The sequence below is a fragment of the Hippocampus bargibanti genome, linkage group LG13, assembly GCF_051943395.1.
Source record: "Hippocampus bargibanti isolate YZ-2025 linkage group LG13, ASM5194339v1, whole genome shotgun sequence".
Classification (NCBI taxonomy): Eukaryota; Metazoa; Chordata; class Actinopteri; order Syngnathiformes; family Syngnathidae; genus Hippocampus; species Hippocampus bargibanti.
This window is the reverse complement of record NC_142746.1, coordinates 17,891,673-17,916,195: the sequence shown is the minus strand read 5'-3', so window position 1 is coordinate 17,916,195 and position 24,523 is coordinate 17,891,673. Positions and strand designations below refer to the sequence as shown.

The following is a 24,523-nucleotide window of genomic DNA, read 5'->3' as shown; positions in this document are numbered from 1 at the left end:
AGGCAAGACGTTTTGGTGTGACGTCACAAACTGGGGGTGGGACTTTCTGAAAATGCACAATTCGCAGCTCAATTTTTTTGCAGATTTTGGACACTTTAAGTCATTTTTATTGGTGTTTTGCATTTGACTAAAAATATCAGCCTGCGTGTTTTGGGTATTTTAGATGCCATAAAACGATTTTCTGATGTCAGTTAGGAAACAAAAAAGTGATGTCGGTTGTCCTTTAATACTTTGCAACAATGTTTTTTTTTGTGTGTGTTTCAAATTGTGAAAAATGGGGCAGGCAACTTTTCAGAGTTGTCTGCCCTGGTGTCCGCTAAATTTTTTTCTCATGAGTTTCAGACACTGGTTATATTCATACTCTTCAATGTCTTTTTTTGCGCTGAAAAAGCCAAGCTCTGAGTCCCGTTTCTGTTTATTTTCAGGTACCTCAAAGAGGACAAATCAGTTTGGGACTTTCCCTGGGAATTACGTGAAGGAGGTGAAACTGTAAAGTGTTGAATCTCAACTCTTACTCGCACTTGCCTGTCAAGCTTTGGATATCAAGCATGGCTGTGGGTTACAGTAGGTTTTTAGTCAAAATGAATTGTTCATTCTAAAGAATGTCAAATTGCACAGTGGAGGGGGGGTTGTATACTCAATGCCCAAAACACGGCATGGTGTAAATTTTATACACATGCCAGTCTCCTATGAGTATATTCTTTATGAAAATCGATCAGAATATTTTTTTTTATCCTGCAAGCTTCCAATCTGTTGGTGTCATTTACACGTGTTTATGTCAGCAACTGTGATGACATTTACAGTGGACGGAAAGTGGCAAAATGGCTGACCTATGAAATACAATACAGTGTATACAGTACACCCTGATTTTATATGGCGCTTTCACAACACCTGAAGCTGTAACAAAGCACTTAACAAAACACTTAACATAAAGTGAAATGGCTAAAAATTAGTCGATTTTGCTGCCGTTCAACTCATATTTCAAAAATGCCGTATCAATCAGAATAGTGTGTTTAGGACTAGTGGAGGTATGTTGTTATTATTGTAAAAAAAAAAAGGGGGGGTTGATTGTCCTTTTTCAGGTCAAAGGTCAGCAGCGGCCAGATAATTCACAACTCAAAACGCATTCAGCACTGTGGCTATATAGTGTGGAAGTTTATCACAAACAACGTTTTTACCAGTGGTGGGCCGTCAGGGCCTGCAAGGGCTTCTCTGCTGGCCTAAAAATATCTGAATCACAGACTAATGTGAATTATATTTTGTCAATGAATTCTTATTAAAGGACAACCGACGTCTCCGGACAAGTTGTGTCCATAATTTGTAAAATGGCTTCAAATGACTTCTACTGCGCGTATTTTCCACCGCATATAGCTATATTTTACGTCTTAAGACTCGCGCTGAATATTCAGGAAGTCTTGTTTTTGAGTGGGTGACGAGTCCGTACGTGACGTCACTAAAGGACCCCCCCCCCCCCCTCTGACCGACAAAAAGACACATTGTAGCAGTCCTTCCATCACGTCAATGTATTTGGCTGTAGTGTTTGTCTGAAAACCTTGCGTTGCACGCAAAAGCCGCCAGAAGAGGGCGTCCAAGCTCCATGGAAGGAATTTATCAGCCTGTGGAAACGGGCTGATTCATTCCTCACGGGAGCTGGTCGCCATTTTTGGGTGCGACATTCCCTCCCGCCCGTTTGCCTCAAAATGACACGGAAAAAAATCTTTAATCGATTGCAAAATTGTATGCTTTCCTCTTCAGAACTATTTGAATCATATTCATAACTGGATGTGTAACAAGAAAGCACATTCTCCGAATCTGAAGCCATTGTTTTGATTTTTCAGCAATGCAAGACGTCTCGGCGTGACGTCACAAACTGGGGGCAGGACTTTCTGAAAATGCCCAATTCGCAGCTCAATTTTTTGCAGATTTTGGACACTTTAAGTCATTTTTATTGGTGTTTTGCATTTATATAATAAAAATATCATACTGCGTGTTTTGGGTATTTTAGATGCTATAAAACGTTTTTCTGATGTCAGTTAAGAAACAAAAAAGTGACGTCGGTTGTCCTTTAAAGAAGCCAAAATCACATTTGAAACACTGTCATCCAAACGTCGGTGTAGTGACTGTGATTTCGTAACTTCCCTTTAAAAAAAAAAAACACAGTTCTCCCAATATAAAATTGTGCCCAATTCAATTGTCTTTCTCAAATTCCTCACCGACACTGAGATATCCTTAACAAGCTGTATATTAGTACTCACATTCATTCTTATTGTTTTTGATGTATATAGGACAGTTGAAAAATAAGTCTCAATATTTATACTGTATGGATGTTGAAGAGTAAATGTTTATAATCAAACATTGCCAGACTATCATTAGCCCGTCAGTATTATGCGGAGTATCATAGCTACATTTGTGCAGTGAAGAGTGTCACACGATATGGATTGATTGCATCTTTAAAAAAGACCCTGTAGCGATCTGCACTTTGTCCTCACTGATGTGTGTTTCTTGAGGAAAAAAAAACAAGCGTTTGTTCCTAACCGCTGTCACAAGGACTACAATTTACTGTATTATGAGTGTGCCTATTATAGAACTGATAGAATGCTCTGATATTTTGTCACCTCACAAAAGCATGTTTCATTCAATGCCTCTGGCTAAACCGTTTGCTCATTCACTGCCAGACATGTACAAAAATGTGTCCATTGTTTTTGTCATTAATAATAATAATACATTTATAAGTTTAAGTATATTATTACAGTATAAGTTTTTTCTGTGGGTGAGCAGCAGCAGCCACAAGCGCCAGCGTTCACTGAACCAGGAAGTTAATAGCTATAAAGCTAGCTAGCCAGCTAGTAGATAGCTAATAAATAGCCAACAGATAGCTAGCTAGATAGCTAGCCACCTAGATAGCTCTATAGCTGATAGCTAGCTAGGTAGTTAGTTAGCTAATACACTGAATGCCACTATTAAATACAAATAGAAAGACAGACAGAATAACTCAAATAGATAGAACGCTAGCTAGCTAATCGCTAATAGTTAGCTAAGAGAGAGTTAGCTAGCTAAATAGCTAGCTAGCTAGAGAGCCAGCTCGCCAAATAGATAGCTAATAGACAGCAAATAGATAGCTAGCTAGGTGGCCAACTAGGTACCCAGCTATATAACTAGACAGGTAGCTAGATTTTCACTTAAATTTCAAAACCCACAGAATATTGAGTTTTAGGACTATATAAACATTCAATACAGCATTAGAAACCGTAGACTCTCTTCTTTCATCAGAAAAAAAGAGTGAATTCATAAATTATATGGAGCTGGAGTTATGTGAGCTTGAAATGAGGGTTGCTGTACAAAATACAATACATAAATATTGATTTATATCGTGCTTGAACAACAACTGAAGCTGGAACAAAGCGCTAACATGGGGGGAAGCAAAATGCTGCCCTCTTGTGGAAAAAAAACTTTGCCAGAGGCCATGGTAAACGCTTTATCGGCACCCAAGCATGAATAAAAAAACTAATTCGGGAATGGCGCTCTACGTCATATTTTCAATTCCCGAATAAATTCATGAATGGCAGTGAATGAGTTAAGTTCTCATGTAACTCAAGCCAATGTTTTTTTTTATTGTTGGGAGACAGCTGACCTCTGACCTCTCTCCCGTAACACGACTAGAGGAACATGACGATATAAAACAACGTCAACACACAATAAATCGCTTGTGTCATAGTGTGTGTCACAACACATCACAGGATGTATGAATGTACGATATTTGAATGTGATCCAGTGTACGCAGAATATGTTTCAAGGTCATCTCGAGTGAACACAGAACATAAGAAGGATTGTAAATATGTATCATAAGAAATCAACTATATGATGAGAGCATCAGATGGAGCTTTCAGTCACATGCAGCGTTTTATTTACCAGAAGGATTTTGTCACAGTGTGGAAACGTTACTGAGCACAGCAAATTTGATGTACGTGAACATTACGCTGCCATTTTGTGAGCTCATAATGCCTTACGTTTGATGCTAAAGTGTGCCTCATTTTCATTCATAACTCCATGACATACTGTATTACACTTGCCCTGCTTTCGCCGCATAGTTTTAGTCTCTGTGGTTGGAATACATTCACAGGGATCGCTGTCAATTGCTGTGCAAGAATCAGTAGTGTGACAAAGTGGGCAACAAGTTTGCTTTGTTTGCTTCAATTTGCAGTGCTGTTACATTGACAACATTCAAATAAAGATGCTATACACTGCTGTGACTTTTGTATGATGTCACTTTAATCAACCTTTCCAAATCATTCGATTAACAAAGCATAGACACTCCTTATATTGTTTGTCGGTCATTGTTGGGAAATTATCTTTGTGTATGTTCCATTTCAGTGCTCATTTTCCATCAGGGCGACAAGTGAGAGTCATTTGATTTTGGTTGAAGGGCATTGCACACCACATTCAAATTATAGTCCACATTTATAAACAGTTTAGATCAAAATATGCCACTCAACGTGTATATTTTGGGAGAATTTAGAGGTCTCTGTGTGAACTTTTAACCACAAGACTATAAACACACGTCAGCCCAGGAAATAACTATTACTGGGAAAAAAGAAATGGGCCAATTATGCCACTTGACACATTTATATAAGCATTTATGTCATTTTAATGGTTTGTATTCAATTCAGGTCCAATTGAAACTCCATAATTTGTAAAATGGCTTCAAATGACTTCTACTGAGCGTATTTTACAAAGATTCCACCGCATATAGCTATATTTTACGTTTAAGACTTGCGCTGAATATTCCGGAAGTCTTGTTTTTGAGTTGGTGACGAGTCCTCACCTTACGTCACTGAAGGAACGCCCCTGACCGAAAAAAAGGACACATTGTAGCAGTCCTTCCATCACGTCAATGCATTTTGCTGTACTTGTTTGGTCTGAAAACTTCGTGTTACACCAAAAAGAGGCAGAAGAGGGCGACAAAGCTCCGTGTAAGGAATTAATCAGCCCGTTTCCACAGGCTGATTAATTCCTTACACGCGCCATTTTCTGCCTCTTTTTTAGTGCTAGATTTCCCCTCCATTGCCTCAAAATGGCGCGGAATAAATTATTTAATCGATTGCAAACATGTATGCTTTCCTGTTCAGAACTATTTGAATCATATTCATAACTGGATGAGTAACAAGAAAGCATCTCCGAATCTGAAGCCATTGTTTTTATTCTAGAGCAAGGGAAGACGTCATGACGTGACGTCACGAACAAGGGGGCGAGACCTTCTGAAACTCGCCATCTCCGGGGTCATTTTGAAGTAGTTTTGGGACACTTTAACTCATTTTTATTGCTGTTTTGCATTTGACTAAAAATATCATACTGTGTGTTTTGGGTATGTTAGATGCTATAAAACGTTTTTCTGATGTCAGTTAGAAAACAAAAAATGGTGTCGGTTGTCCTTTAAAAGTTTCTCTGAAGTTGAGTCATCATGATTTGTTCGTAAACACACACTGACGCAGATGCATAGATGAGCTTTCTCACTCCCGTTTGAACAGCAATCCTGGAAGGAATTCAAGAAATGGGAGCGGCACATTCCACATCCTGGGATTAAAGCTCTACCATAAATGGTAAACTTGCATGGAACACGAAATGACGGCACCCACAGGCTTGTCAAGCCTGCTTCAAACGATTCTGAGATCGTCTATATTACAGATGACTTACTCTTTCGTATTTTCACCACCGTAGTTTGCGAAACGACCACGCAAATATCAAATAAATGAAAGTTGACGATTTTAATCAATTATAATGAAAGTAAAAAAGTCTCACAAAAATATAAAGGAGCATGGTTAACTAAAATTATCGTGTTTCAAATTCAAAGGCTTTGCATGCATGCAACGGTTTAAACGCAGCGATTGGACTTATTTGACATAAACAAAAATTAAACATTTATATTACCTTTTATCTTTTGCAACTTAAAAGATGTGCTGATGAAGAAACTGGCTTATTCGGTTTATTTTCGTCGGGTGGCCGTCTGATTTGACTATGCGTTTGTTAACGGCCAAATAGACGATCTTCAGATCTTGACCTGAAACGGTTCCCCGAACCTGGCCTTCCCAGGAACCTGAGGCCCCGCCCCTTGTACAACTGCCCCGCCCCTTTAATGCCTGCAGGATTCCTGCACATTGATCACTTCAGAGGTCATTGGCATGAGCGACAGGAGCGAGTAGGAGATATTTTGCGTATTAGGTACACTGTTTGACGTTGGTTATGCCTCTCCGGGTTGTGGTACAGGGTCCTGGGCCATGGGGATTCAGGCTGGTCGGAGGGAAAGACTTCGAGCAGCCGCTGACTATTTCCCGGGTAAGTTTTGGTGGCTATCTGCTAATCATAAATTGCGTCAAAGCACACCTGGACTCTTCCAAGGTGGACTGAAACGCACTTTAATGGTTTGATAACTAACAAGCAGACACATTTGTGCATTCTGGTTGCTAATGTTCATATTTGGGCTTGTTTTAATGTATGATTCTGTATGCTTTAATGTGTGATTCTGGGCAAAAACGTTCATCTTAAATTATGTTTTTATCTTGATGTTCGGAGCTGCAAACTTGGGAGCTTGAGCAAAACCTAGTCCACATAGATGTTTGGGTGTTGAAACTCCCTTGAATAGATTTTAAAATCTTTAGTTCGGGTGGTTCATAAACCCATCTCAAGTCCAGGCTTGCAATACGGGCTCATACAGGAAGATTTTGTATATTTTTTCCCCTGTGATCACCAAATTATTAGACTTTATAAAATAATTAAATAAACCTTCACATTCGTACAAATTCAAATTACAGTCATGAATATACTTTCCGTTCCTTCTTAATTTTAAGTTTAACCCTGGCTTGTGAAAACAGTTATTGATCGTTAGTTTGTATTAAAGTGATGCTTATTGATGACAATGATGTTTCCAATGGACAATGAACACAACATAGAGGGGCTACACAAGCATTTTGTGTCTTTCTAAAAGTCGCGTTTAAAGCGTCAGCCTTGAATGTTGTGGCCAGTTTTTATCCGTTTTCGTCGAGTGGCGGATGCTATTTTTGTGTCTTTGAGCTCAGTCCTCCCCACCAAAAAAAACATGATTACGGATTTATGAGCTGTGCGACAGTACGAGAGAGTACTTGGGTTTATTTCCAATACCGCCTGTCCTTCAGCGTATTCTGCCTGTGAGTTTATACTGTAAACAAATAACACATTCAGGTCAGTGTGTGACGGTTAATTATCCTGCTTTGTATAACAGCCTCTTTTCAAATTAAGATATTTAATATACAAACATACACAAAAAAGTATTTATTGTTCTTCTTATGTCTCTTTAATGCAGGTGACGCCTGGAAGCAAGGCTGCTGAGGCCAACCTGTGTATTGGTGATGTAATCTTAGCTATCGATGGGGAAGCGACAGACAACATGACTCACTTGGAAGCACAGAACAAAATTAAGGGTTGCATACAGGAAATGGCACTTTCGATAGACAGGTAAACAATCATTGAAATTACTATACCTTGTGAACATTTACAAAAACGACTACTATAACTCCCAATCCAGGTGCAATGACACAATTTTTCAAATCTCACTCAACCCGGAAGTAACTCAAATACGTAGATAGAAAACGAGCTAGCTGGCCAATACAGAGCTAATAGATAGCTAGATAGATAGCTAGTCAGCTAGATGGCTATATAGCTAATAGATAGCCAGCGGGATAGCTAGCCAGCTAGATAGCTAATACGGTACATAGCAAATAGATAGCTATCTCGATAGCCGGCCAGCTAGACAGCTATATAGCTAATAGATAACTAGCGAGATAGCTAGCCAGGCAGATAGATAGCTAGCTAGATAGCTGGATAGACAGATAAAAATAAGTGAAGAGAGGAAAATGAGAAAAAAATCAAGAGAAGGAGTCAGTAATAACAATAATAATACATTTTATTTCTAAGCGCCTTTCAAAACTCTCATGGTCACTTTACAGTCACAGGATAAGTTTTTCTGTGGGTGAGCAGCAGCAGTCACACGCGCCAGCGTTCACTCAACCCGGAAGTGACTCAAATAGAATAGAAAAACAAATAGATAGAAAGCTAGCTAGCACACCAATAGATAGCTAGTAGCTAGCCAGCTAGATAGCTAGCCAGCCAGATAGCTATTGCACGGTATTACAGAAAAGACAAAGAGAATTGACTGAGCACAATATTTTTACTAATGTCTACATAAACAGTTGTGGCTCAATATTACGTCACTTATATGGCGCACCTGCGTATAAAGCGCAGGCTCATCTTTTACAGAAAATCAAGGCTTTTGGGTGCGCCTTATGCACCGGAAAATACGGTATTTCGGCTAGGAGCATTTCATTCAAAGGCATCAGTGTTTTATGTTTCTGTTTCAGTCCACCTACAAACGTATATTTTAGAAAATGACTACCACATTTCAATAAACATGACTATTTTCTCATGTTTCAGATCAGAAAATAAGTTGTGGTCGCCACTCTCGTCCGAAGAAGGCAAGTCGCATCCCTACAAGATGAATCTTGCATCAGAACCACGGGTGCGTGTGTGTGTGTGTGTGTGTGTGTGTGTGTGTGTGTGTGTGTGTGTGTGTGTGTGTGTGTGTGTGTGTGTGTGTGTGTGTGTGTGTGTGTGTGTGTGTGTGTGTGTGTGTGTGTGTGTGTGTGTGTGTGTGTGTGTGTGTGTGTGCAAACTCAACATTTAAAGGACAACCGACGTCACTTTTTTGTTTTTTAACTGACATCAGAAAAATTTGCTAGCATCTAAAATACCCAAAACACGCAGTATGATATTTTTATTCAAATGCAAAACACCAATAAAAATGACTTAAAGTGTCCAAAATCTGCAAAAAAATTGAGCTGCGAATTGTGCATTTTCAGAAAGTCCCGCCCCCAGTTCGTGACATCACGCCAAGATGTCTTGTATTGCTAATGAATCAAAACAATGGCTTCAAATTCGGAGAATATGCTTTCTTGTTACACATCCAGTTATGAATATGATTCAAATAGTTCTGAAGAGGAAAGCATACATGTTTGCAATCGATTAAATAATTTATTTGTGCCATTTTGAGGCAACATTGAGGGGAGATGCCTCAACGAAAAAGAGGCACAAAATGGCGACCTCCTGTGGCCACCTCCGTTTCACAGGCTGATAAATTCCTTATATGGCGCTTGGACGCCCTCTTCTGGTGGCTTTTGGGTGCAACACGAGGTCCCCAGACCAATCAAGTACAGCAAAATACATTGACGTGATGGAAGGACCGATACAATGCGTCTTTTTTTACGGTGATGGGGCGGTCCTTTCGTGACGTCACGTACGGACTCGTGACCAACTCAAAAACTAGACTTCCTGAATATTCAGCGCGAGTCTTAAAACGTAAAATATAGCTATATGCGGTGGAATCTTTGTAAAATACGCTCAGTAGAAGTCATTTGAAGCCATTTTACAAATTATGGACACAACTTGTCCGGAGACGTCGGTTGTCCTTTAAACTGCAATTTGCAAAATGATTGATTCTCTTCTGTCATTTCGAGGGAAATTATCAGATCAAATTACCGGTCGCCATGTCGTTTTCTGACACTGAACGTTTTCCGCACCGCACCCTTACCAGCCGCCGATGAAGTCATTGTTTACTTCCCAACAGGAGGGTTTCCTAGACGACAGTAGTTTATCTGCCAAGCTCTGACGCAAGACTCGGTTCCTGCCTACTAAAGTGGAAAGCAAAGGCCAGTGGCATGTGTCGCGGGTGCCGTGTCCTCCACAGGCCAACCTGTTTAGTTGCTGTGCAGTTTTTTGTCACAAACACGCGTGTTGAATGTGCCTGGATGCGATTTTTCACATGGATGCCTCGTCACTCGTTTATTTTTCCAAATGATTGTGTTGTGACCTGCTTGATTTGTGACTCAGCTTGCTGTCAGTCCGTTTTGTGAGATGCTTCAGACATGAGCACATTGTTACACTCTTACTTTCGTCATTTTCACCATTTTCACTGTCTTTTCTTTGGTAGGAAGTGAAACAAATAGGCTCCGCCCACAACCGGAGCGCTCTGCCGTTCTCCGGTTTTGGTTCCAAGGTGGTAACCAACCAGTACAACAACCCGGCTGGCCTTTACTCCTCAGAGAATATCAAGAACTTCAACTCGGCTCTGGATGAGGTCAAAACCTTGACAATTACCAACGAGGCCGACACTGTGTAAGAACACGTCCCTCTTTTTTTTTTTTAAACCAAAAGTCCTTTTTAGCAGCTTATTTAACTAATTCACTGCCGGACATGTATAAAAATGTGCCCGCTCCAGTTCCAGGGTTTTAGTCATGAATAATAATACAGTGAGACCTCAACTTACGAACTTAATTGGTTCCCAGAAAGAGTGTGTAAGGCGAAAAGTGTGTATCTCAAATAAATATTTCCCATAGGAAACCATTAAAATGGGAATAATCCATTCCCAGCTTTCCATAAAATATACTTTTCAACTAAATCAGCCTAAAAAACTACACACAACATACCTTATTCTATGTATAATAAATGTGCTATTGTATTGTATTGAAAGAAATACACTGCATTGTATCATAAAGTCACTTTATTTACATTTGTGATGGTTATTTATGGATTGATGGAATGGCGTTGGAGGTCAAAGGGAATTGCTGTTTGGAAAGAGAGGTGCATTACACGAGGACTGTAATTAAAGAAATGAACTGTGCTGTAAAATAAAGTTTTATTTACCTTTTTGATGGTCGTTGATGGCTTATGGAAGGAGAGTCACCTTCCATATGGACTGTTGGTAACTTAACCTCTGGTGCTGTTCGGTCGTGTGCTTCCGCCGAAAATCACTCCGCCAGCCGTGGTGGGTGTGTATTATGAAAATAGTGCTTATTATAAGGTTTAATTTTCATAAATTTGACATTTGTAAGACGAAAAGTTTGTAAGTTGAGGTCTCACTGTAATACATTTCATTTACAATGCCTTTCAAAACTCTCAAGGTCACTTTACAGTCACAGGATAAGTTATTCTGTGGGTGAGCAGCGGCAGCCACACGCGCCAGCTTTTACTCAACCCAGAATAACTCAAATAGATAGAAAGCTAGCTAGCTAGCTAATAGATAGATAGCTAGACAGCTAATAGCTAGCCAGCTAGATAGCTAATAGACAGCAAACAGATAGCCAGCTTTTACTCAACCCAGAATAACTCTGATAGAAAGCTAGCTAGATATCTAGACTGCTAATAGATAGATAGCTAGGTAGCCAGCTAGATAGCCAGCTATATAACTAGATATGTAGCTAGATTTTCACTTAAATTCCAGAACCCACAGATTATTGAGTTTTCGGACTACATAAACATTCAATGCAGCGTAAGAAACCTTAGACTCTCTTCTTTCATCGGAAAAAAAGTTAATTCCTAAATTATATGAGTCGAGTTATATGAGCTTGAAATGAGGGTGGCTGTCCAAAATACAATGCAATACATATTGGTTTCTGTAGCGCTGAAGCTGTAACAAAGCGCTAACTCTTTCACTCCCATTATCAAATGTATTCAGGAATTGAAAACCATGAAGTGGAGTGCCATTCCTGAATTTGTTCGGGTTTTGTTTTTTCTCGCAGGGGATGCCGATAAAGCGCTGGTCAGACCTCGAACAGTGTTTTTCCCTCCCACCAGGGGGGAAGCATTTGCCTTTTGTCCATGTTAGTGCTTTGTTACAGCTTTAGCTGTTGTTTGAGCGCGACATAAGTCAATATGTATGTATTGCATTGTATTTTGTACAGCCGCCCCCATTTCTAGCTCATATAACTCCTGACACATATAATTTAGGAATTAACTCAAATTTTCTGATGAAAGAAGAGTCTAAGGTTTCTTACGCTGAATTGAATGTTTATGTAGTCCTAAAACTCAATATACTGTGGGTCCTACAATTTGAGTGGAAATGACAAAAACCCTGGCACTTGAGTGGACACATTTTTGCACATCGACTGGTAGTGAATGAGCTAACATGGAAAAAACAGGAAATTCTGCCCCGTCGAGGAAGGGAAAAAAAAACATTGCCAGAGGTTTGATCAGCGCTTTATTGGCAATTTGAAAAAAATTGGGAATGGCGCTCCAAGTCATATTTTTAATTCCCGCATAAATTCGGGAATGATAGTGAATGATACAAGTATTGCAATTGGCCTAAATCACAGGTGTCAAAGTCAAGGCCCGCGGGCCAAATCCGGCCCGCCAAATCATTTTTTTTCGGCCCGCGAAAGCAAATCAAACTTGTTAAATTCCATGATGATTGCTAAAATCTGAGCCAAAATTTCATATTTTTGGATGTCAACCACAATAAAAGTCATTATTCTTGACTTCAGATTTGAAAACGAGTTATTCATTACTTTGCTGTGTGCTCTATATGTAATATTTGAAGGGATTTAAACATTCTAATGGGTTCCCCAAATTCATAACGGCCCTCGAGAGGAAACCATAACTACAATGTGGGCCACGGCAAAAAATGACTGACACCCCTGGCCTAAATTATTCACAGATTTTTTTTTTCATGCTAGGTCCCTATTCCTCCCAAATACAGGAGTCCGCTGTGTATGAGAAAAATATAATATATTTAGAAAGGCTATGAACACCTACAAAGTGATAAAAGTGGACTTAAACCAAGAGTGTTGGAGTTTTAGTGTTAGTGTGTTGCTCTTGCATTTATTCAAACGTGTACAATAACTCCTTGCAGAGCTGCCGATCCAGCAAAGTCCACCAAACGACCACCTATCGCTGCTGATTCGGAGGTCTACAAAATGCTGCAAGAGAATCAAGAGTCTGATGAACCCCCTCGACAGTCTGCTTCCTTTAAAGTGCTTCAGGAGATTCTCGAGACCGGTACGAATTGGATTGACTTTAACGGTTTATGGTCCGTTTTCAATGGTCATGGTTCAGAGATTTGATTTCACTTAATATTCTCCACTAAATGTAATATAAAGCTATCAGTTTTTGGGTAATAAGGACCTGAGGTCACAATGGAAAATAACACAAAGGTGGGGGTTGATGTTTCTAGGTAATTCTGACAAACCATCAGGTTTCAGGAGTGTAAAAGCTCCGACAACGAAGATTGGATCCTCCGTAGGAAATGCTGAGAAGCTTCCCATCTGTGATAAATGTGGATCCGGAGTTGTGTAAGTTTTTAAGCCTCTAAAAAAAATAGCCATTACATTTTCAAGCTGGCATTTGTTGTGATCTTCTACTCTGGTGCCACCTAGTGGCGAATTGCGGCCATACTGGTTACCTTTGGGATTATATCTTGGTAAGGTTTATTTGCAAATCAAACATTTTGCTCACCTCTCAGTATGACAATGTTACTTTGCATGAAGTCCAAGGACAGGGTTACTCAAAAAGATGCGGACCGAGAAAAATTTCAATTGTGGCTTTGATTAAAAAGCTATTTATTTCAACTTACAACCACACATTCAGTTTATGGAAGACCATTCACGAGTGTGTAAAAGTGATTGACAACTTTGTCAGACGGGTACAGGTTTGCTTGCAACGAAATGGTGTACATTTGGAACACATCTAGGGAAAACCATAAAAATATTGATATTCTCGGGAGTCGGAAAAAAATATCGATATAAAAGGACTATCGATATATCCGATCCTGCGGCATGTAAATTTTCTCCTTGCGTTCATAGAAATAGTATCGTAATAAGCAGTACTATCGATATAATGAGACTTTACTGTTTTTCATTTGACTAAAAATATCAGCCTACGTGTTTTGGGTATTTTAGATGCTATAAAACGTTTTTTGTGATGTCAGTTAGGAAACAAAAAAATGGTGTCGGTTGTCCTTTAAAGGAGACGTTGAATTTTTGACTTTTGCGCCTCAGTGGGATGATGGTGAAGCTACGTGACAAGTTCCGACACCCCGAGTGCTACACCTGCACAGACTGCGACGTCAACTTGAAACAGAAGGGACATTTCTTCGTGGAGGACCAGATCTACTGCGAGACGCACGCACGTGAGCGAATGACCCCGCCCGAGGGCTACGACGTCGTCACGGTTTTCCCTAAGTAAAGGGGATCCGTGACCTCGTTCGACACTCTTCTTGTGCAGACAGTGGAAGAGGAGATGGGACATGTTGATTTTTGCACACGACGACTTTAGCATACGCAATACGTAAACCTTCGTATTTTTAAAATTCCGGTAAATTCCTGTTTTGCCACTGATTTGAATGATGATTCGTTCCGTATTCACACGAAAAGGATTATGGTTTTTGTGGATGTTTGTTTCTAAATCTTTTTTTTTAACCCCGGGGGAAAAGAGACACCATTTGACAACACACAAAATACATAATTTTTATATTGTTTTTTTATTGAATAAGACTATTATACAAAACTATTTCAAAAACATTTGCATACCAATGCCAAATAAATATTTTTGTTTAATGAATCACTTCTTTTCTCAATTTGATTGCCTCTTATGAAATAAGTGCATTGAAATTAAATCAAGTGCAATATCTTAAGTAAAACTGGACCAATAGCTTGTAGTAGACGTGCACATTCCACCATGACATCCCTGATCCACTGCTGAAAAGAACGCTTTAATCCTCTCCTCTTTCATCTAGTACTCTTTCATGTCACAAAAAAATGTTCAGCAAGTGCTGAAGAATGAATGACTGTGTGTCTTTGTGTTATATTGTTGGTTTTACTTCAAGATGGCGCCACGAGAGTGGCTGCCTTTCCGGCAGCTCCTGTATTTTGTTTTCTACTTCTTTCCTTTCCTCTTTCTTTCCTAACTTTGCTGCTACGAAATGTAAATTTCTCCACTGCGAGACGAATAAAGGTACATCCAATCCAATAGCTCGAAAAATAAGCACATAAAAAGATGAAGTCATTCCGAAAAGTACAAAATAAGTTTATAGTACAGTGAGACCTCAACTTACAAACACCTTAATTTACAAACTTTTTGTCTTGCAAACATAAAATTTATGAAAATTAAACCTTATAATAAGCACTATTTTCATAATACACACCCATCACGGCTGGCGGAGAGATTTTCGGCGGAAGCACACGACCGAACAGCACCAGAGGTTAAGTTACCAACAGTCCTTATGGAAGGTGACTCTCCTTCCATAAGCCATCAACGACCATCAAAAAGGTAAATAAAACTTTATTTTACAGCACAGTTTATTTCTTTAATTACAGTCCTCATGTAATGCGCCTCTCTTTCCAAACAGCAATTCCCTTTGACCTCCAACGCCATTCCATCAAGCCATAAATGACCATCACAAATGTAAATAAAGTGACTTTATGATACAATGCAGTGTATTTCTTTCATTACAATACAATAGCATGATACAATGCAGTGTATTTCTTTCATTACAATACAATAGCACATTTATTATACATAGAATAAGGTATGCTGTGTGTAGTTTTAAGGCTTATTTAGTTGAAAAGTATATTTTATGGAAACCCGGGAACGGATTATTCCCATTTTAATGGTTTCCTATGGGAATTTTTTTTTTTAGATACACACTTTTCGCCTTACACACTCTGTCTGGGAACCAATTAAGTTCGTAAGTTGAGGTCTCACTGTAAATGTTTTTTTGCACTAACTGTGAAAGTAATTGTACAAATGTAGGGATCTGAATTTTCTTGATACTAATATGTGAGCTCTGTCTCGCGGTACAGAATGTCAGGATAAAAGGTTGGTGAGACACAAAAATTTCCATCACAATATTCCAAGTGAGCCTCTGCTGCACGTGGATGGACCGAGTTGAAGGTTCCATTATGTTCCTGTTGCTCGATACGTAGAGTCGCAGTCAAGGCCCAGATATAATTGCGAGCGAACCGCAAAGTTTCTATCTTGGTCATTTTGGCATCCTCAGGTAGAGCTGGCAATATATTTCTGAGTGTGTTCAAAGCGGAGTTGAGGTTGTGCATCCGATGACGTTCTCTGTCGTTGGCCTTCACCCGGCGTCTGCCGCGCAATACAGATTGCACACCTTTGCTTTGCCGCTGTCCTGTATAGTCTTTTGCATTGTGAGCATTTGGACAACTGTGTGTCAATGGGCTGCTGGGTGCGTGGACGTCAATTCTCTCACGGTGCTCCTTGGAAAACATCCTATTGAAATGAACTGAAATTATTACACATGATCTCACTTAATAATAATAATAATAATAATAATAATACATTTCATTTATAAGCGCCTTTCAAAACTCTCAAGGTCACTTTACAATCACAGGATACGTTTTTCTGTGGGTGAGCAGCGGCAGCCACACGCGCCACCGTTCACTCAACCCGGAAGTACCTCAAATATAATAGTAAGACAAATAGATAGAAAGCTACCTAGCAAGCCAATAGATAGCTACTATCTAAATTGACGAATTTATTTGGAAATTGTAAAGCATGACGTGGAGTGTCATTCCCGAATTTGTTCGGGTTTTGTTTTTTTTTTTTCTTAAGGAGGGGGGTGCCGATACAGCGCTGGTCAGATCTCTGGCATTGTTTTTCCCTCCCGCTTGGGGGTCAGCATTTGCTTTTGTCAATGTTAGCACTTTGTTACAGCTGCAACTGTTGTTAAAGCACTATATAAATCGACATGTATGAATTGTATTGAATTTTGGACAGCCGCCCCCATTTCAAGCTCAGATAACTCCAGACCCATATATATTTAGGAATTAACTTTTTTTTTCCTGATGAAAAAAAACAGTCTAAGGTTTCTTACGCTGAATTGAATGTTTATGTGGTCCTAAAACTTAATATTATGTGAGTCCTGAAATTTGAGTGAAAATGACAAAAACCCTGGCACTGGAGTGGACACATTTTTGCACATCGTCTGGCAGTGAATGAGTTAATCGTGAAAAACTTGAGCAATATTCACCTTTTGATGAATTATCAGCGATGTATTTGTTTGATTAATCATTAGCATGTACAACAAAATGGTACCCTTGCACAATCCACTATAAAAGCAGTATTAGAAATCTTTGGAAAATAATGTTCTCTTCAGCCGGCATTAAGATGACGAAATGCGTATGATTGTAAGATTAGTTACAGTAGACAAAGTGCATCATACTGAACACAAAACTAAAATCAACGTTTTTTAAAAAAAATCGTTTCTGGCTTTGGCAATCAAAGTGAAGCCATTGTATTGTTTTTTTATGAAACCTTATAACGTTTATAGGAGCACGAATCAAGAAACGATACTACACGTACCTGCATGTGGCAACAGGAGGCAGCAAACTGAGGGATAGATGTTGCATCCCTGACATTTTATAAGGCCTTTATCTTATCTTTTTGTGCGCCTGAATCAATAAGCATGTGTCAGATGGCCAATCAGCTTTCAGGAAGCGTGTCTTTCGCTCTCTCTCAGTCATCAACTTCACTACTGTCCCTTTCTTTGTGTGGAAAATGTCTCTTCTGGAGAGCAAGAGGCATTTGCAATTAAAAAAAATAGTTTTATTTAAATGGAATTAAACGATTTTATCTCGATTAGTAGACTTTCTATTCAACTTGTTGAACGTTGGTTTATTTTTCAAAACATTGAGCTGTGTTGTGTTTAGTAATTTAGCTTTTTTTCTACTTTGCCTTCCCTTTCCTGATGGTACAAATGTGCGTCGCCATAAAATTTTACTCGTAAAATTAAAATAAAGAAGGGTAGGTTTCTTTCAAAAGTTGTTGTCGTTACAAGTTAGTACCCCATTCTTCCGATATCTAGCGATATGTAGCATGTTTCGGTTGTCAACACAAGATTTTAGTCCAGGCGTCCAAGTGAGTGCAAATTACTTTGCTCTGTTTTATATCGTTTGTTTGTTACTAAATATCCCCCCCCCAAAAAAAAATTGTTTTATACAATAGTTTGTATTCTGATGCATAAACATTTCAGCTATGGTTTTATCTATAAAACTAATAGAAATGCGGGATGAGATTTTATTTACAATCAATATTATATCTATATCTAATTTTCGTATTATGGTATCGAAAGTGTTAAAACTGAGGGTAATATTTTTAAGTTTGGGGTCTTTAGTTTTAAGTATGCAAAATACAATATAGTTTAGTGTTGATTTGTAAATATTCAAGTCAGCTAAATGTAATATTTTAAATGGGGAAAGGGTGTTGAAACAACACAATTTATCAGTGCTAGCGTAAATGTGTTCATCCGGGTCATTTCTTTCTTAAATCGATCGCTACTGGACGACTTTTGTTAGTCATCGAAGACGGATTAGACGCCAAATGTCTTCCAAAAGACAGTAAAACCGAATAGCATTTCGAGTGTAATGTCGATTTACAACACGTCATAATCGTATAATGTGTTTCCATGACGTTTGTTGGTACGTTGGTGCATTTTACGCACTCGTGTAGAACAGTTATGAATTGGGAACTAGATAAAACGTCGTCCTCAATTGCGCGCAAAGACGAGCGACGAATTCACAAATGATGCTAAATATAGCGAAACTCGGGCACTGTTTTTAAATAAAATATATGGTCATGATCCTAACTTGTATTTGTGATGCGTACAACGCACGCTCAAAATTGACATAATTCAATACATCTGTTCTTGTTTGAAACTTCACGTGCCCATGTGATAAACAATGCACACGAATCGACACGATGTTTATTTTACCACAATAAAAAAGCATTATTTTTTTTACATTTGAGGCCAAATGCATCCATAAAGCGTGGAAGCCCAATTGTCTCAAGTTGGACAAAGGTTATTTATTACGCGTGGTGCCACCCAAAGGTACCGTTTGGAAACGTGAGTCGTCTTGATGAGCTATAAATGCTACTGGTTCCGATGTGACACAAACAATTCGACTCGATTACTACAATGGTGTCAGTCATGCGTAAAAAGACCGAAACTGAAAGTCATCTTCACGATTGCAAGCCACAAAGTACACATGCTAAATAAATAAGTTCAAATTTACTGATGGCCCATGAATTATAACTTAAAGCCTTGGATTTATGTGTGCTGTGCGAGTTGGCGAGGGCTCCTTTACAAGCTCTTAAACATAATCGCCGATTTAAACCTAAAACGCCAACATTCTGTCCAAATATGTGTTTTGGCAACAATCTAATTGCCATATGCGTTCAATAAAATGGATAAATACACGAGCGAGATATGAGACGTCTTTTTACGATTGTAAAAGGCACGTAAACTCTAAAGTAAACGTAATACCCCCCACTTAACAAATAATCAACGATATCATATCCACGTTGGGATATGATGGACAGGTGTTGGTTTAAAGGAGTCAGGTCTTTTCTTGTTTTTAATCGATGTGTCCTATCTTGCTCGTCATGCGAAGTGTGTGCAAACACAAGCATCCATATAAGCAGATATGACAGCAAGGGTTGGTACGAAAAGTGATTTAACAATATTTAACAAAACAAATGACCAAGCTCCTGAGCAGGTGATACCTGCACGATGCGCCCCGGTTTACTCCACGCTCCCTTTTGCTTATTTATGAAGACCAAATCTATTTATTATTTTAGCAAAAAGAAGTACCAGGTGGGGCTTTATTTTCGTCTTCAGCTTTTTTGTTTGAAGGACGTTTTGAGAAGGCCAATCCAAGTCCAACAACTCGCTGACCAGATTGTTATCAGGGACGCTTTTGAATGCTCCCCCTCCCTCCTCACGCTCCTTCTGCCTAAGAGCTGCCGGGAGAGAGAAAAGGAAAGGGAAACTTCTTCAAGAAAGAGAAAACATCTTAAAAACATTTAATTGCATCCCGGATGCCATATGTACAGCTCTTGTGAAACCCTTCAACAATGTGACTGTCTTTTACAAAGTATAGAATGCGTCTTTGGAGACGTGTGCGCTTTTGGAGAGGAGCGCGCGTCGTGACCGGAATGACCCTGAACACACTTTACACAAAGACGAATTCACTTTTAATGTGCTTTGGAGTTTCCTTTCACAAGCAATTCATTGTACATCTCACCTCATCTTTTGAAGCCAGTGTACACCAATTACAGTGAAATAGCTGTCGTTTGGAGGGGGGTGGTTTGTCTTTATTTTGTTTAAGCTTAAGGACGCGTGAGGCTGCGCGTCCACGAACATTTATTTGGTCCGGTTGCGACCAATTTCTGATTTCGGTGGATGGATTCGAGTCGTTCTTAAAGTACAAAGTGTGCTATTCGCATCTCAAAAGACCGAAATAAAATATACTAACTTCGCTTATTCTTCCCGAATGAGCCAAATGCAACGGTACTTGCAAGTGGTATTTGGCGTCACGTGTTATTCAAATACAATTTACTGATGGATATAAAGTAAATTGAAATGTGTTGTTTTTTAGACAGGCATTGAATGCCTCCTAAATAAATCTCCAGTGTTAAAAAATATGTTGTGGTGTGTATCAGAGTAATAATCCTCTCGATTGACCCAATGCGTTTAAAAGCCGCAAGAAACGTGTTGCAAGTCGTTGATGTTGCTGAATATGAAAGCAAAGACAGTTCAAGACAAATATAACATAAATTTAAGATAAATACAGAAACGTACAAAACATTAGGTTATTCGGTGACTCCAACTTGCAGTAACAAGTTTTCTCCAAAAGGCGGCAGTGTACAACATACAAAAAAAGGGGACTCTGTTTGTAAAGGAAGTGGACTAAAGTTTTCCCGATATAAATATGCTACATGTAGTGTTATGTGAGTTTTTGTTTTTGTTTTTAAAAAAAAGAAAGTGTAAAAGACTGTGTCCCGCTGTATTGCTCAGGCTGCACTGCAGCGTCTATTCACAGGCGCGATCCCGCTACTGAACGGTACGGGGGCTTTGACCTGCTCCGTTTCCGACCTGGGCCGTTTCACCCCTCCTCAGACGACCTGGTGGCCCCGGGCTCCCCCGGGAGCACCATATCGATAACGAATTTAGCGCGGACACCCGTTCGACATAGTCCGCTGCAGCCCAGAACCCCCGAGCTCACACGATCCACCAGACTCAGCCTCCCGGTAGCTTGGATTACAGGTACGAGCCACCGCACCCGGCGAAAAAGTGCAACACCGGTGGCGCTTTCGACAAGCACCCATGTGACGTCACACAATGACACAATATTCGATTTTCATTTTTGTTAATTTATTAATATTTCGAAATGGTTGCTCGGTTTCCACTAAACTAAACCGTTGTTTGGCCCACCAAATATCGAGTCAAACTATTGCTCGAACAAATCAGATTTCGAGTTGGCAAACCAAACTCCTTCTTGAAGGCGATGATTAACGTCAGAGTTTTTGCAAACTATGATATTATATAAATTTAAGATAAATACTGTAACTGGCGGGTATATTGTCATTGGTTGCCACCATATCTTTGCAATTTTTAATGATGATACTAGTGCAGCATGTTCAACCGGAAACAAATTCCTTGTGTGTTCTACATACGTACTTGGCAATAAAGATATTCTGATGACAACAAAAATATAATTTATTTGGTCTTGTTGTTCTGTAAAAGTGTTTAACCCTTCTATGCGAACCTTTATGTGTGTGTTTTTCTTAAAATCGTCTTCAATACTTTATTTATAATGTTTTGTCATTATCACTTCCGCTTCCGTGTCACAGTTACATATACGTACACAAATGTACAAAATAGCATAACACTAGATTCTTCGTTGTCTCCAACATGCAGTAACAAGCATTCTCCAAAAAGAGGCAGTGTAGAATATACAAAAAAGGGGACTGTGTTTGAAAAGGAAGAAGATGGCTTAAAGTTTCCTGATATAAATATGCTACATGCAGTGTTATGTGGTATTTTGTTTAAAAAAAGAAATGTAAAAGACTGTGTCCCGCTGTATTGCTCAGGCTGCAGTGCAGCGTCTATTCACAGGCGCGATCCCGCTACTGAACGGTACGGGGGCTTTGACCTGCTCCGTTTCCGACCTGGGCCGGTGCACCCCTCCTCAGACGACCTGGTGGCCCCGGGCTCCCCCGGGAGCACCATATCGATACCGAACTTAGCGCGGACACCCGTTCGACATAGTCCGCTGCAGCCCAGAACCCCCGAGCTCACACGATCCACCAGACTCAGCCTCCCGGTAGCTTGGATTACAGGTACGAGCCACCGCACCCGGCGAAAATGTGCAACACTGGTGGCGATTTCGACAAGCACCCATGTGACGTCACACAATGACACAATATTCGATTTTCATTTTTGTTAATTTATTTATATTTCGAAATGGTTGCTCGGTTTCCACTAAACTAAACCGTTGTTTGGCCCACTAAATATTGAGTCAATCAAACTATTGCTCGAACAAATCAGATTTCGAGTTGGCAAACCAAACTCCTTCTTGAAGGCGATGGTTAACGTCAGAGTTTTTGCAAACTATGATATTATATAAATTTAAGATAAATACTGTAACTGGCGGGTATATTGTCATTGGTTGCCACCATATCTTTGCAATTTTTAATGATGATACTAGTGCAGCATGTTCAACCGGAAACAAATTCCTTGTGTGTTCTACATACGTACTTGGCAATAAAGATATTCTGATGACAACAAAAATATAATTTATTTGGTCTTGTTGTTCTGTAAAAGTGTTTAACCCCTTTATGCGAACCTTTATATGTGTGTTTTTCTTAAAATCGTCTTCAATACTTTATTTATAATGTTTTGTCATTATCACTTCCGCTTCCGTGTCACAGTTACATATACGTACACAAATGTACAAAATAGCATAACACTAGATTCTTCGTTGTCTCCAACATGCAGTAACAAGCATTCTCCAAAAAGAGGCAGTGTAGAATATACAAAAAAAGGGGACTGTGTTTGAAAAGGAAGAAGAGGGCTTAAAGTTTCCTGATATAAATATGCTACATGCAGTGTTATGTGGTATTTTGTTTAAAAAAAGAAATGTAAAAGACTGTGTCCCGCTGTATTGCTCAGGCTGCACTGCAGCGTCTATTCACAGGCGCGATCCCGCTACTGAACGGTACGGGGGCTTTGACCTGCTCCGTTTCCGACCTGGGCCGGTGCACCCCTCCTCAGACGACCTGGTGGCCCCGGGCTCCCCTGGGAGCACCATATCGATACCGAACTTAGCGCGGACACCCGTTCGACATAGTCCGCTGCAGCCCAGAACCCCCGAGCTCACGCGATCCACCAGACTCAGCCTCCCGGTAGCTTGGATTACAGGTACGAGCCACCGCACCCGGCGTAAACTGCTAGACCGGTGGCGCTTTCGACAAGCACCCATGTGACGTCACACAATGACACAATATTCGATTTTCATTTTTGTTAATTTATTAATATGTCGAAATGGTTGCTCGGTTTCCACTAAACTAAACCGTTGTTTGGCCCACCAAATATTGAGTCAAACTATTGCTCGAACAAATCAGATTTCGAGTTGGCAAACCAAACTCCTTCTTGAAGGCGATGGTTAACGTCAGAGTTTTTGCAAAGTATGATATTATATACATTTAAGATAAATACTGTAACTGGCGGGTATATTGTCATTGGTTGCCACCATATCTTTGCAATTTTTAATGATGATACTAGTGCAGCGTGTTCAACCGGAAACAAATTCCTTGTGTGTTCTACATACGTACTTGGCAATAAAGATATTCTGATGACAACAAAAATATTATTTATTTGGTCTTGTTGTTCTGTAGAACTGTTTAACCCCTTTATGCGAACCTTTATATGTGTGTTTTTCTTAAAATCGTCTTCAATACTTTATTTATAATGTTTTGTCAATATCACTTCCGCTTCCGTGTCACAGTTACATATACGTACACAAATGTACAAAATAGCATAACACTAGATTCTTCGTTGTCTCCAACATGCAGTAACAAGCATTCTCCAAAAAGAGGCAGTGTAGAATATATAAAAAAGGGGACTGTGTTTGAAAAGGAAGAAGAGGGCTTAAAGTTTCCTGATATAAATATGCTACATGCAGTGTTATGTGGTATTTTGTTTAAAAAAAGAAATGTAAAAGACTGTGTCCCGCTGTATTGCTCAGGCTGCACTGCAGCGTCTATTCACAGGCGCGATCCCGCTACTGAACGGTACGGGGGCTTTGACCTGCTCCGTTTCCGACCTGGGCCGGTGCACCCCTCCTCAGACGACCTGGTGGCCCCGGGCTCCCCGGGAGCACCATATCGATACCGAACTTAGCGCGGACACCCGTTCGACATAGTCCGCTGCAGCCCAGAACCCCCGAGCTCACACGATCCACCAGACTCAGCCTCCCGGTAGCTTGGATTACAGGTACGAGCCACCGCACCCGGCGAAAAAGTGCAACACCGGTGGCGATTTCGACAAGCACCCATGTGACGTCACAATTTTTCGCTGTCAATATAGTAAATTGTTTTTTTTTTATTGTCCATTTATAAACACTTCAAAATGGTTGCTCGGTTTCCACTAAACCGTTGTTTGGCCCACCAAATATCGAGTCGATCAAACTGTTGCTCGAACCAATCAGATTTTGAGTTGGCAACCCAAAAGAGGTACCAACTCCTTCTTGAAGGCGATGGTTAATGTCCTAGTTTTTGCAAACTATGATTGGCTAGTGACTAGCCAATCATAGTTTTCGAAAACTCACAAACTGCCAGTGACAAGAGCATACTGGCCAGAGCT

At 39.8% G+C, this 24,523-nt stretch overlaps 2 protein-coding genes and 4 non-coding genes across 14 annotated transcripts in view; 2 read left to right on the top strand and 4 right to left on the bottom strand.

The window, feature by feature from the left end:
* sorbs1 (sorbin and SH3 domain containing 1) overlaps positions 1-4,250 on the top strand; it is a 57,845-nt gene extending 53,595 nt beyond the window's left edge. For all 9 annotated transcript variants that reach the window (XM_089011393.1, XM_089011391.1, XM_089011392.1 and 6 more), the window contains one exon: positions 426-4,250. In XM_089011393.1, coding sequence (XP_088867519.1) covers positions 426-493 — 68 coding nt within the window. In that variant the 3' untranslated portion in view covers positions 494-4,250. The remainder of the gene's footprint in view (positions 1-425) is intronic.
* A 1,903-nt stretch (positions 4,251-6,153) lies between these two features.
* pdlim1 (PDZ and LIM domain 1 (elfin)) lies at positions 6,154-14,415 on the top strand. The gene is made up of 7 exons (XM_089012008.1): positions 6,154-6,330; positions 7,334-7,485; positions 8,461-8,545; positions 10,013-10,197; positions 12,710-12,855; positions 13,031-13,148; positions 13,854-14,415. The coding sequence occupies exons 1-7, from the start codon at positions 6,238-6,240 to the stop codon at positions 14,038-14,040; spliced, it is 966 nt and encodes a 321-aa protein (XP_088868134.1). The 5' UTR covers positions 6,154-6,237; the 3' UTR covers positions 14,041-14,415.
* Positions 14,416-20,645: 6,230 nt separating this feature from the next.
* Positions 20,646-20,944, bottom strand: LOC148889586 (signal recognition particle RNA). Its single transcript, XR_016117026.1, has one exon.
* Positions 20,945-21,721: 777 nt separating this feature from the next.
* Positions 21,722-22,020, bottom strand: LOC148889585 (signal recognition particle RNA). The gene has a single exon (XR_016117023.1).
* Positions 22,021-22,802: 782 nt separating this feature from the next.
* On the bottom strand, positions 22,803-23,101 carry LOC148889584 (signal recognition particle RNA). The gene has a single exon (XR_016117024.1).
* Positions 23,102-23,877: 776 nt separating this feature from the next.
* LOC148889583 (signal recognition particle RNA) lies at positions 23,878-24,175 on the bottom strand. The gene has a single exon (XR_016117025.1).
* Between the last annotated feature and the right edge of the window lie 348 nt (positions 24,176-24,523).

Excerpts from the sequence above, each read along its gene's own strand:
- pdlim1 (XM_089012008.1), top strand. The coding sequence starts at position 6,238 with ATGCCTCTCCGGGTTGTGGTACAGGGTCCTGGGCCATGGGGATTCAGG. Across the intron at positions 8,546-10,012 it reads ATCTTGCATCAGAACCACGG|GAAGTGAAACAAATAGGCTC; the intron begins GTGCGTGTGTGT and ends TTTCTTTGGTAG. Across the intron at positions 13,149-13,853 it reads AAATGTGGATCCGGAGTTGT|TGGGATGATGGTGAAGCTAC; the intron begins GTAAGTTTTTAA and ends TTTGCGCCTCAG.